The following is a 14,279-nucleotide window of genomic DNA, read 5'->3' on the forward strand; positions in this document are numbered from 1 at the left end:
AAAGTTCTAAATGTATGTTTCAGTCTAGGACTTATGTTACATGGAAACCAGTTTTCAAGAGAATGAATCGTTATTTTTGCCAGATTCATGTCTGTTAACATTTTCATGGTCACAACTTGGACTCAAAAGGTAACAAAGGGTCACCTTTGTCACTAATGGTCTTCATACATTAATCTATTTGCTTTTATTTGAAGGTGTAACGATTTCAAAACCTTGTACAGAGGTGAAATAATTATTTTTATCTTCTGGAGATTTACAGTAGCAATAAAACCAAATAATGGTCTTCAAGCAGCAGTGCTGGAGGTGAGGTTGCAAAACCCACAGTGTGGGGGAAGAACAGGAGCTTTATGAAGTTTGTCACTGGCATTTGGTCTAAGAAGTAGCTACAAGATACAAGGCTTGAAAAATGGATTAAGGTTCGACTGGGGCACATTAACAGACCACTGCTTTGTAATCACAGGGGCCTGGCAACACTTTATTTTGGTTGAACAGACTCAATGTTTTCACAGCAGATTACAGAATAGACTTGAACCTGCTCAGCTGAGACAGAAATGGCAGGGAGGCACCCCCACCAGAGGGAGATTAGTTGTCATGCTCTGACTGACCTTTCTGTGACTTACAGACATATCTGTACCCAAAGCCATTTCACCCAGAGATTATCCTCTTAAATTGCTGCGGTATGTCATCCTTCTGACACATCCAACAACGAGCTGCAATTCCTTATGCTTAAAATAGGGTGGCATCTTTTGGAATAGGGAAAACTTCCTTGAAAGGGAAGAGCACACCAGCCTTGTTCTTTACCAGGAAGCAGAGGAAAGCATGTCCCAAAGGCTGAGGAAAACAGCTCATTTCTTCTCCTGTTTGCAGGAAAGGGAATTAAGCTTGAGGCTGAAGTTCTTCCCTTTACCTTACAGGAGATAAGGTTCAGAGTCCATGCAGTTTGTTTGACACATGTATTACTTATATTAATATTTTGATGATAAGAGTACTCAGACATTATAAAACAAGTTTCCTAGAAGAGATCATGTGGAAGCTTGAAATAGCTACCTTAATAACCAAAATAAGTTACAAAGAAGTAAAAATGTCCAGCCCTCAGAACCTTCCAAGCATTCTTTATCCACCCACTTGAATTTCTTAAGCACTGTAAATGTATGAAGATTCTGAAGCCATTTTCAGCAATTTATAATCACCTGTCTATATACAGTATGTTTACTTGACATGATCATTGGATCAACTACCAAGAATCAGATCCTCAGATCTAACAAGTTATCAATGAAGCATAAATACATACATTAAAAATTAGAGTATGCTTGTGTAAATTTATCTAGTGATTCTGTGAAATATCTTGGATTGATTTCTACATAAACTAAACTGCTGGGGGAAAAAAAGGAGTTATACAACCCAAATTTACGTTTTTTTTTCTCAATGGTAAACAAGCAATAAACTTGCCCTTGAACTGAGAAGAACTGTGTAAGAGGGAAATAAAAACCTTGCTAGAGGTGTGATGGCTCCTTATCTATCCTTAAAAGACCTCTGCTCCAGCCAGAAGCAGGAGAGAAGACTGCCATTCTGGTGCCAGGAAACCTCACCGTAACTTAAAAATTCTAGAAATTCTGTTTAAAAAGCAGTTAGGAGTACTCATGCAAAGATTAGTAAGGAAATTATATGGAACAAAATATGTCACTTGAGAAGACTCCTGCTGACTTCACTCCCATATCTTCTGAATTGCTCTGGGTTGTATTACACCAGACATCAGGGTACCTTTCAAGAAAATATAGTGCCACAGTAAAATACTTTTGGGAAATACTCTATTGCTAAGTGCTTTTCAGGCCTTTTGATTAATTAAAACCAAATGCCTTTCTGTACAGGAAAACCCCCCCAAGAACATAACACCCATGGTTAGCAACTGTGATTTTAGTAAGCATGACTTTACAAAGCATTGTTAATCTCATAATTTCCTTATCACCTGGCAATTTAGAAGGCATGCGATTCTCCACGTAAGGCCCTTATCCATCAGGTTTAAGAGAATGATCTCTCACTCAGATGTTTACAAATCTGATGGAGATGTGCACCTAAAGGACCCTGATGGGACTCTCAGGGAAACCCAAACATTTCCAGGCAGAGATGCAATTACCATCGTACAAATGCACCCTCACAGTCCCTGCCTCAAGCAACTCAGCACAGTTATAATTTTAATTGTTACAGTAGGATTGGAAGACATAAATAAGGCTCTTCCTGTGAATCCCTTGCCTCCTGCACAGGCCAAGGCCTGGAATTTCCCTGCTGATTTCTTGCAGATGACCTGGGAGCCACCACCACCCACTCACGGCTGGTGAATCACTTAATGTGCACAAAGGCTGATCGGAGTGAGAACATCTGGAGTGCTGTAGCTCGTGGGTTTTAAGTCCATGGAAAGGAATTGGAGGAGCCCACCTGGCACTTGGGCTGTGCATGCTCTCTGTAAATCACGGAGCAGAACCTTTAAATTCAAGCAGTATTGTGGGCTACAAGAGCCTCTTTCTACAGCACTGCGAGAGCTGAAGGGACCAGCAACAAATGGCAATACCATTACAGGAGGTGCCTAATCCACCCTCACTGACACATCCCTGCTGGTAAGGTACAGGCTGCAACTTGAAGTCACGCAGGAGTTAAAGTGTAACTTCTTCTAGTTACAAAAATCCTGTCCAAAGGACTCTCTCCGCTACAGAGCTGATGTTATCTTTCACAGCACTGCAGCAAACTGAAGGATCAAACACTGATGGTTAATTTGCCTTTAAACAAGCATTCTAGTGACTTTAAAGTTGAAATAATGAAACTTTGAGAAAGGATTATGTCAAATACAGAGGATAATTTCTTAAATCAAATTCAAAACCAAGTGCTTTACTTTTCAACACACACAAAATGATGAAGCATAGATGTACTCACACACACAAAAGGAGGAAAAAACCCCAAAACCCAAACCAAATCCCCAAAATCACACACACACCCCTACACAAGAAAAAAAAAAAGCTCAGTTTGCTTTCTCTTCTCTAGAACTGAGCTGGTTGTAAATTTAAGTCCAACTGTCTGCAAGGCAGCTGAGCAGCTCTCCTTAAAGGAATGCAATGACAGCACAGCCCTGCTCTGGCCTGTGTTTGGCAACAAAGAGCACAGGATGACATCTGATGCCCAACATCAGAACTTTAAGACACAGTCAGATGGCTATGATTTTCACTGCCAGAACTAAACTTTATTTCCATGTGTATTACATACTGGTATTTGATGCCAAGTACATTAAAATTACTTTAACAGAGGATTTAAGTGAGGAATACTTACTCTTCACTAAACAAGAAGGAATGTAAAAACCTATAAGAAACGAACTGTTTAAGCTTTGTTTTGATTTTGGCAAACCAAACAGTTAAGTACTCTTCTGTTCTCTCCTCAGATCTTTCAAAGTACCAAAAAAGTATCTTTTTTTTATAGTCATGCAGCTGAAGAAAAAAAATAGTCTTACAAAACCCATTTCTTATGCTAAATATGGTTACAAATCAGAGTATTAAACACAAAATTCCCAATTCCTATTTTTAAATACAAATATTGTATTATATTATGAAATGGGGATAATTAAAATATATCAATGACTACAAATCCAGTAATTTAAAGCAAACAAACATGCTGTTTGCTTTCATGTGGAAGAATTAGGATATTGTATGGTTCAAGCACTGCAGTAATTTCTGTCAACTCCTTGATGCCCAGAATGTCAAACTGCCAAACACAAAGAGACAAGTGTTCAGGTCTGAATAGCACCAGGTGTTTTTCTTTTTTCCCCCCCTTTTAAAGTTATTAACATTTAATAAAATGAGTGACATTACAACTTTCTGAAAGTGACATGCACAAGTACAGAATTTGCTTTGAGTTTCTAACTAATAAGCTGAAAAGTTTTAGACAATACTTAACAATTATAATGTATTTCATGGTACACATGAAAACAGTGCTTCCACAGTATATCCTCAGTTCTCAAGTACAAAAATATCAGTTACGGGTAGTCAATAGTTATCAAAATTTTTATTGGTACAGAATGAAAGCAGCATTTACTTTATTGTTTTTTAAACCATACATCATAAAATTCCCTAGTACACATGTGGAGGAGTGAAATAGGCTCTGTACTATTTACCTGCTACTGATCCTAAGTCCAGATTCAAAATCTTTCCGGGCCAAAATCAAACAATATAATTAATAGCTAAGGGAAGGCAGATCCTCAATGTGAAAGGTCAGCATTTAGAGTTTTACTAAAACACTATTCTTGAAACAATACATTACTTAAATGTATAATTACATACACTACAAGTGAAAAACGGGTTTTTATTAACAAGAACTATTGAGACTGGGCATAAACATCTTAACCACAAACCCTGGAAATATTATGGATGCTTTGATGTGGCCCTTTTTGGTGAGAGAGTAAGAACAATGAAGTATGGCTTTTCAATCTTCCTTTAAAAGCACGTTTTATAAAATTTTGTAGGCTTAAATTATCTTAGGCTTTAACATTTTCCAGTAACATCATCTACTAATTAGAAGCATTAATTACATCAGTATATTAAGCAATTGGCTAATAGCTGATTGCCAGCAGAACAGGAACTGTTTGCTTTTGCTGTTGTTTTTTGTTTTTAAGTAAGGGAGGTACTTTTCTAGTGAGAGCCATCCTACAGTACTATCAAATATTTCAGAGGTTACTACATAGCTTCTCAAATAAAATCCTCAACAGTTTCATTTTCCAGCAGATACTTAAATCAAGCATATGCAGAGAGCAAATACAATCAAGTGCAGACAGTTCAAAAGTATCTCTCAAACACATGATTTTACAGTTATCCTCTGCAAAATAAAAGCCCCTCCTCACCCCAAACGGATGGGGCGAGAAGGGGAAACAGGTCTGCCATTCATGTAGGAGTTTGGCTAGCATAGTTTTATTAAAGTTGTTAACAAAAATAGTTAAACATTTTTACAATTTAACATCCAGTCTGACAAAAGGCAAATCAATGAAAAAAATACAAAAAAGTAAAAAAGTGCACTACCCAGTCCAGTATTTTGCTTTAAATTCATGTCACTTACAGTATATGAAAAATAAACCCAGAAGTGTAATTACTTTAAAATACACCGCTTCCGTATTTCAGTATTTTACACATATATTCTATAGTGGAAGAGGAGATCTCTTAAAAACTTTACTCTTAAAATATTGAGGTGCATATACCAAGTGGAATAGACTTGGCAAGTTAAGTTGCAGTAGAGAATCCTTTCAAATTTGGCATTTCACTTACATACCTTACTGTGCCAGCAAGGTCAGTAATACCTAAACCTTCTAGAAAGAACAGTAATTTTGTTTAATGCAGATTTACTAATACAGACAACTACAAGAAATGGTGAGGTCAGCAACTCTATGGGATCTTAAGGAGATACGAGTCCTGATTTAGTTGTCAAATGGAACAATGTCACAACAAACTTTTAAGGCCATGTTTTATTTGCTGATTAATGGACAAAAGGCAATGGATTCCCCCCCCACTGAATATTTTCTTGAAAGTCTGTGCTCATAAAAATTATGAAAAGTTGGAAAGACTTAATTATTGAAACTTTAAATATATTTTACACAATCTTGTTTGTACAAAAATACAAGTTAAATATAAACATAAAGCAATCATGATAATTTTATGTAAATCCATTTTGTGATATTCTGTTATATATAAAAAAGTTTCGCAGCTCTGTCTCATTTGTGAAAAGATCAATACCAGATTGAATCACTACTGGCAAAGGGCCCTAAAAAGCACACTTCAGCATTAAATATGTTTTACAAGGTAAGTACCATTTCCTGATTTCATCTTCTAAAGACTGGCAAAAGATAGGGCAGTATGTCCATAAACCAACAAATAATTTGGCTACAATGTCATAAAACACAAACACACAAATCTGTACAATAAACCAGTAGCTATGCAGTACGAACTAGTTACACACACATACACAGACATGGAATGGAACTTAGTGAGATGCCATTTGTAATTCACTGTTCTTCAGCCTGGCATTTTGTCTTACTTCATCAAATGAATATGACTTCGTTACCTTTCCATTCTTAAATACAGTGTGAAGCAGGTCCTGCAAGAAACACCTCTGTTTTAGCAAGAGTGATTTGGCAAACACAGGTTACATAAACTCAAAAGCAAGCACACAAATCCAGCCTGATAAGGCTGGAACCTTAGACTGTCAAGGTACTAAATCTTTACAGCTTTTTCTGACACCTTTCACTAATGGGTACACAGAAGAAAGGGCTTGGGTCATCCTGTGCAGAGACAGCAGCTTTGTGCTGACTAGTCCCTTGAGTGTGGCATCACACCTGGCCAAAGCAAAATACACACTAAATACACCTTGCCAGAGCAGTCTGTAAGAAAGGTGACACACAACCAGTCAGACACAATTCAATTATAGAGGTCTAAATGAAGTATTTTTTCCCTCTAGAGAAAAAAAAAAAAAGAAAAAAATTTCTTCACTGTGCCTTTTTTTTCATATATTTTGTAAAACAGCATACCAGGATGGGCTTGCACACAGCACACTGGAAGGGCAACAAGCACAGCTGGCAATGAAAGTCAGCACAGCAGCAACACTGAGCAGTCCTTGCATTTGGTGACCTACTGCAACGACGTGTGGCTTTAGAAAAATGGGCCCACAGAAGGGTACATCTCCCTGTCATTTCCAGGGAGCCCCTGAACTGGTGCCACACCAATGACCCTCTCTAATTTCCTGGGACCAAAAAAATGCAATGAACCATTTCACCTGACAAAAATGAAGGGACAACATATTGCCTAATTTCAGAGCCAAAGTCCTGTAGTTTGTATTGAAGAGATTGCTCACCATTAGGTCCCTCCCTCTCTACATATATATGAATGTTCATAATTAACATATGTACATGAATATGTTCATAGAAAAAACTTCAAAATTTATATGAGATCTTTGTGTCCAGAGCACAATATCTTCAGTGTGTAACTCAGGTTTTTTTCATCTGGAAATTTCTCAGAGATCTAAGTTTTATGCTTACTGTTATGTAAAGCATTGTGCCCAGAAGTACAAAACCAGCTTCTGTATACCAGAAAACTTTCAACTTCTGAAAGCAGAAGTGAAATTTGACAACTTATTTTCAGTCCTCTTAACTTGGGAAGAGACTTAACGTGCAGTTTAAAGATGTTGGATTGTTGGATGCTGAAACACAAGACATACCAAATTGAAAGCCTGAGATTGGCATAAAGTTTGTGCTTATTTAATGGAAATAGCATTCCATTTGGCAACTTTAAAGAATTCACAGGGAAAGTGAATTCCTGGTTTAAATTTACATCTTTAAAAACTGTGGAACTACTCTGTGTACAGAGCATTAACTCCTGAAGTAGAAGTAGAAACACATTTTAGTTACAGCTGTCCCTGTTTCAACTCCATCTAGGGTCACTACTCAAATTGTGCAATACTGGCCAAACAAAACTACCTGGCCAGTATATATTCTGCAACACTGAGACCTTAGTTTTGGGGAAAAGTGGTAATGTTCTCGTGTTTCTGAAGACAAAAAAAAGACAAATATCTGTAATTGTAAAGCCTGAACATTCTACTGTCATTCTAACATTCTGCTGTAACTGAATTTGGTATTGAGGTAATTTTTGAGGTGATAAGATGGGAGTTGAACAAAGCGACAGATCAGAAATAAATTCTGAAATTAAGTTATAACCTGCTTTTTCTCAGTCTATTTTTGCATGAAGAATGATGCAATAGATTTTAAAAATTCCTACCTGTCCATACTCTTCAAGATCTCCCTTGCCTTCCTCAAGTGTCACATACTCTCCAGCAGGTGTCCTATGCAACGACAGCCGTCCTTTCTTTGACCTTTTGTTGGGATCGGCTACAGGATCTTTGAAGACATTTATCTAAAATGAAGAGGATTTTTTTAGAAGGAAAGGGCTTTGTGGGACCTAATGCAGATGGTGGTAATGTAACAGGAAATGTCAAACAGGTTTTCAAATGGGGAAGCCTCTCCAGAAAGCAGAGTGGTAGAAGCTGTACAGAGACATACCCCAAGGCCGTTGGTCACCACGTAACTACATTTGAAGGAACAGTTTAAGAGGTCTCTGGTTAGTTTCTGCAACAAAGCTCCACCAGATCCAAAGGCAATATTCTCAATACTCCATTTATTCTTCTTCATTCCCTCCACAATCTAATAAGAAAAAGAAAATTATGATGGAGTATACTTTTAGGCCATGCCATTTTCCCATAAAAATATTATACTACTTAAACAAGATGCTTTTACAGACGATTAAGCCAACTAACATTCAGTTTCCAGGAGATGTACATAATAATTTGGTCAATACTTGGACCACTGTTTGCAGTTTTATTTACAGCTCCAGTATGGAACTGGAAAGCTTTTGCTGTAACACAATTACTAGGCCAGCACATATACTTCCCAAACTAAGGTGGCACAGTGATGCAATGTCCAGAAAAACAGAGCTCTAAAGAAAATAAAAGACTTCATGGGAGTACTTCAAAGCCTTCCAATTTCTCAGAATTATGGGAAGACCTGGAAGCAGAGCCTGTATCCTGAAACAATGTAGTCATCCTGCTCAACTCCAGAAAGTTATTACCCTCTCTGACAAATAACTTGAACACAGGGATTCTCTTGAAAATCTCATTGTTTAGAGTACGATCAGCAAGTTCAAAGATGGGAAATGAAAGTACATAAAACTGCTCAAATAGTTTGTTTTGCCACCTTTTTCAGCAGGTACAGATCAATGTGAACTGCTATCAACAGTGGAGGTAAAAGTTCCTGTATCATTTCCCTCCACCCTGAGTCTACCCTGGCAAATGCGACATCCTCTAGCCTAGAGTAATGGGTGCTCATTTAGTCATGCTCATAAAGGGCCAAGATTTGTTTCCCTGACCTGTTATTCTTATGACAGCCTGAAATGATGGATATAGCCCCAGAAGAGGAGTACAAACTCTCTTCTCCTAACATTTTACTGTCAAAGGCAGGTGAGAAAAACAGAGTGGGTGAGACAGCAAAGTACCACCCATCCAGAAAAACAGGAAGGCAAGAAGCAGAATGGAAGAACAATCTATGGGAAACAGTGCAGAGTTTCAAAAATCAGCATAGTCAGAAATCTATTAATATTTTGGGCAGTCTTAGTGTCCTGCATCAAGAAGAAATGCCAGAGTAGCACTGAACAGGACTGTTTCAGGAGCTACTGATGTCAAGCTGCTTTTTTAATGGACAACTAAGACTCATAAGAGGGGGGGAAAAAATAGAAAACACAATTCCAATTATAGACTGTAACAAACTGGTAGTGTAAACAAAAGAGCACAGTAGCATTTTGTTTATGCACTTAGTCACATATAGACCATCTTCACAGACACTCTCAGTCTGAATGCCTGACAGAGGCCAGTCAACAGGACACATGGACAGCAGAGTCATCACCTTCTGAGGGCATGCTGGGAACACCTTCCCACTAAATTTCTATCAGAGATTTACCCAGGAGAAATCTTATCAGTGAGTTTCCATCATTCCAATGGTACGTACTTACTCAGCCTCACTCATCAAGTCAAGCAAAATTAATCTCAAGCTCTACTACCATGACTTCTACTTAAAAGAACGCTTTGAAAGCTTTGTATCCTGAACAAATGTCCTCTTAAATATGTGACAGTCCTGTGGATTTTAGCAGTAGACATCATACTCTCTCAGTGACCAAGAGCAAAAGGAATCTTTATTTTCAGGTGATTAGACTCTTCTGGGAGCAGTTAAAAGAGGTACTCAGGGAAGATAAATGAAATTAATTAAATTCTCCTTTAAGTACCTCAAAAGTAACTAAAGCTGATAAAGGAAGGGAAAAAAATGGTACTTTGTTTAGCTTTTACTTGAGAACAATGCCCAGTAGTGCCATAAGAAACGAGATTTAACTGGTCCTGGATATGATGAACTCTACTTATCTGTGCTGTCTTTTAAAGAGTAAATATAGGTAAACTCCAGTGGCCTCTGGTTCTGTCCAGACCCTGAGCAAGCCTGAAGCTATGTGAACTGCTGGCCAAGCCTGAGCCAACGTGTTCTGCTCACCTCATGGTGCAGTTGCAAAGGCCAGCAATGACACTGAACTCACTTGAACACGCCTGCAAGGTAACAACTACCTGGTATAAACAACATCCTACACCAAGGCACGTGATGCTGAGGCTTCTTGTTAACTGATAGCTACAGGTTAACAGATGTTAGTCCGAGTGCAGCATAGCTGGGCCGTGGCTGCTTAACCCTCTTGCCTGGGTGAGAAGAAACGTGAACCCCCTTTCAGCTCGTGTTCTTGCTCTCATTTACAGATGGTTTGTTCATCTCATGCTACAGCCACAACTCACTCACTTTGGGTGAAGAACTGTCTTCTGGCTTTCCACTCTCTCAAGGGACTTCCTTACTTAGATTGATCTTTGTCTGGTGAGGAGGGGAAGGGAAATCCAGTCTAAGCTGAAAGACAGCTCTGACTGTACCAGTGACCCACAGCAAAGGCAGAGATATTACTATTACTTCCCTTGGTGTGGAAAAGAGATGGCAAACAGCAGTGGTAACAGGAAAGAAGAAGAAATGAGGGAGATCTGAAACAACTGAAGCCTCCCGCAAAGGAAAACAATAAAGAAGATTTTTTTGGTTTTTGCTTCATACTTTCAAACCTATACAGGGAGAACAATTCAGGTGTCAAGATTTTCACCAGCTTCCTCTGACCATTATGAGCATGATTAATACATGAACTGTGACTTCAGATTAGAGGATTTATTTTGTATAAAAATTTAAAAATTTAAAGACATCTGGAAATTGAATGTTCAAAGAAAATCCTTTGAAAGTGTAGTATATTGTGGAGTTAGCAGATTGGAATGATTTTTAAAAGTGAAAATGAAAAGAAAGTCAAAAAAGTTCCTTACCTGTTCTACCAGCATCCCCTATTAAAACAAAGAATTTTAAAATCCGGTTTATACTCTGAGTTGTTTTCTATATTGTTGTTTCAGCTACTTTGGATGGCTAAATCAGACTATTGGTCATTACGCATTTCAGATTTTCCTACTGTACCCATTACCTTTCATCCAAATTGTAACAATAAATCATGCCTAGAATTGAAAGCTGATACAAAATACTTGGAATAAAAATCTTGCATAGGCTACAAGAGGGGGAAAAAAGATGGCCACAGTGATATATTTGGATTTGTTCATGTTAACTCCTTTTGGAAAAGAATTAATTATATGTCAGTGTTGGTTTGGTTTTGGTGGCTTCTTTTATTTTGGGTTTTGGTTGTTGTTTCAGAGATTTTTTTTAATGTTATGCTACTATCCAATCTTCTAAAAGTCAGCATGGTAAAACCTGAGGTTTGCTGACATAAAAGGATGAAGGGATTCATGATATTTAAATAAAACTAAAATTAGGTTGCAAAACCATGGCCATTTTGCTCCAACATAATTTGCTGCTGTCAAATGAAGAATGTCACTTTCCTTCCTGCCCATTTCTCCCAGCTCAAAACAACAGTTTGTTTTCTTCTGTATATTCTGGTGAGTATTAGCCCCTTTTTGGGGTACAACTTAATTCACTAAACCACAAAAGTGATCCCCTTTTGCCTGAAATAGTTTGCTGCTACATGTGTGGCCTAAATAGTTTTAACAACTAGTGGTTCAATGACCAAAGCTGACATGAGGCACAGCAAGATTTGAGTCAGGAAGAAATGAGAAGGTGCCACTGGGCAGCAGTGATCTGTCTGCTCTGTATGTCTTGGGGAACTGGATATTCTGCTCTCTTTTATTACATGTCACAGGTAGATATCTCATAATCAATTGCAGCTTCATAATGAAAATATATAAACAGGCAGATCACCTGAACAAAGAATTTCTCATTCTGCCTCCCATCCTCTCCCATTAGCTGTTGCAATTGTTTTACTGCTCTATTTGGAACTTTGAGAGCAGAGCATTTTTCTCTCTAGTGAAAAGATTTTAAAAAACTTGCTTTGATATTTAATTAGAATCGATGCTATATGACATCCTTGAATTTTGTCCAGTGTAACTTAGGAAAAGGAACCAGAGTTCCTTACAAGAAAGAATAGTCCAGTTTCTGTCCTCTCACAACTCATGAAAATCTCAACCATAACATACTTGCCTAACACAGGCATGAGTCCTGTTAGATCGTTGTTCAGAACAAGCAGAAATGTTTTTCTTCTGTGTGGGTTTTGCTCTCTTTAACAGAGTGTCTTCCCCCGCTATCTAATGATTACACTCTGTTTGCAGCTATTAACCTCTCATGTTTGTGTTCTGTTAAGCATATTACCATAGTTGTACATTCTCAAAAAGCTACATGGGACAAAAAAATAAAATAGAATTTACTTTAAAGGCCGCTGGCTGGGGGAAAAAAACCTGCAAAGCATGACTGCACTGCAGCTGGTCTATCAGGTTACAATCTCAGTATCAACTGCTCTCTAGAGCTCTGAGTGACAAATCTGAGTTCTCTCATTGAGATTCACATTATGTGCCCGCGTCATGCAGATGGCCTCAGACTAACTAAAACCCAAAACTGATACCTCCCTTGCTCATAATTTTGAGAAGCAGCAAAAGTCAGCTTTGTTGAGAGGAACCTAAGGATGTGTCAGTCTAGAAAGCTAAGACAAGTGTCAATAAATTCAAGTAAAATTAATATTAACTTTATTCAACTTATTTCTGGTTTTGAACTCTAATGCAGCTGAAGATGAAAGATTCAGGACAAACCAGACTAAGTCAAGTCCTCTTCCTCTTCCATGCCCTTTGCCCTCTGTAGTTACTGCAGTCTACACCTTCATAGCCATACTGCATTACCTAGTATACACCTCTAGTCAACAGTGGTGCCTTTATGACTAATTTCAAGCATGCAGAATTTACTGAATTTATGTCTTGGTAAAATTGCAATTTTGACTCAGACTATAGCCTAATCTTTTACACATATTTTCTGGCTTATCAACTAATCCTTAGTCCACTAGTTACTCGATCAAGGAACTTGCTTTCCTTACCCTAGGTTTAAAAAAGTCTCCTTCAAAACTACACCTTCAATATGTGAGGACAAGCAGATTTCAGATGGTACATAACTAATAAGCCTAGCCAGTCAATTACTACTACTGCTGCAGCCCAGTGATCATGCAGTGTGCCTTAGACATCAATGAAAGGACCAAACACTGCCAGATTTTGATCTCAATGAGACTTGACAAGCATGATGAAAGCAAACAAAAGGGGAGACAGTGGAAAGAGAAAGCTTACAACAGGGGGATTAGAAAATGTCTTTCAGGGGTTTTTATGCATCTTAATAATTTCCTGTGGAGTTTTAATGAATTTGTTTTATGCATTATGATATCACTGCCAGTGTCTGGAATGAAGGGCAGGGGTGGGGTCAGCTGTCTCTGCTGCAACATCTGACTAGTTGCAAGAGTTCAGATTAAATATCAACCTTGTCAGTATCAACCTGACGCACGAACAGGATCTCCTACCTCTTGCAACGTGTTGATATCCACACCATCCCCTTGAATAACTCTGAGATACGGTGGCAACAACTTATAGCCTTTTGAATTCTCAGTAATGGGAAACCTCTTCCCCAAGATCTCCAAGACCTATTGAAAAGGGAAAGATAGTTCAAAATGAAAATAAAAGCCTGCCATTCCAATAAAGAAACAATTTCCACACTAGAGTCATGCTTTTTCTAAAAAATTAAAATAAATCCCTAAGTATACCCACATAAACATGCTCTAAATCTATCCACACACACAAAAAAAAGGCCAAGCCATTGTGGTGGAAGCCCTTAAAGCAGTCACAGACCACAAGGTCATTAAGAACTTGCACCCAAGAGCTAATCAGAACCATGCTTCCACCCTTTCTCCCTTTGCTTGCTGTGACTTTTTGGTATTAAATGTGTCAGCCGAAGATCCTACTCTTCTTTTGACCTCCCTTGAGATGGTGGATGAGACTTTCAGTTTTTTACGATTTGTAAGCCACAAATATTTAAATTTAAACATTTCAGCTTGGAGATTTTCTTATCAGCTCTGATAAAGATCATTTAGAGTTACTATTTGTGATATGCCACTTATCACAAAGGAAAAAAAAAAGTGTTAAATCTGTATAGATCTAATTTGATAGAGTACCAATGAAACTAACATTACCCCTACCTTCTTACTTGGACAGTGCTGACAGTTACTCATATTCAGAGGTACAACAGCTTTTGTTATGAAACTGAAACAATCAGTATGCTTTCTAAA

The 14,279-nt window shown here is 38.0% G+C and overlaps 1 protein-coding gene across 2 annotated transcripts in view; it reads right to left on the minus strand.

The window, feature by feature from the left end:
- Window positions 1-4,029: 4,029 nt before the first annotated feature.
- NAMPT (nicotinamide phosphoribosyltransferase) overlaps window positions 4,030-14,279 on the minus strand; it is a 29,715-nt gene continuing 19,465 nt past the window's right edge. The window contains exons 8-12 of one of the 2 annotated variants that reach the window (XM_068189673.1): window positions 13,518-13,637; window positions 10,951-10,968; window positions 8,075-8,215; window positions 7,794-7,928; window positions 5,428-6,120 (exon numbers count right to left, since the gene is read on the minus strand). In XM_068189673.1, coding sequence (XP_068045774.1) covers window positions 6,007-6,120; window positions 7,794-7,928; window positions 8,075-8,215; window positions 10,951-10,968; window positions 13,518-13,637 — 528 coding nt within the window. In that variant the 3' untranslated portion in view covers window positions 5,428-6,006. Of the gene's footprint in view, window positions 6,121-7,793; window positions 7,929-8,074; window positions 8,216-10,950; window positions 10,969-13,517; window positions 13,638-14,279 lie in introns of both variants that reach the window. The other variant, XM_068189674.1, reaches the window with a different exon arrangement.

The sequence above is a fragment of the Anomalospiza imberbis genome, chromosome 5, assembly GCF_031753505.1.
Source record: "Anomalospiza imberbis isolate Cuckoo-Finch-1a 21T00152 chromosome 5, ASM3175350v1, whole genome shotgun sequence".
Classification (NCBI taxonomy): domain Eukaryota; kingdom Metazoa; phylum Chordata; class Aves; order Passeriformes; family Viduidae; genus Anomalospiza; species Anomalospiza imberbis.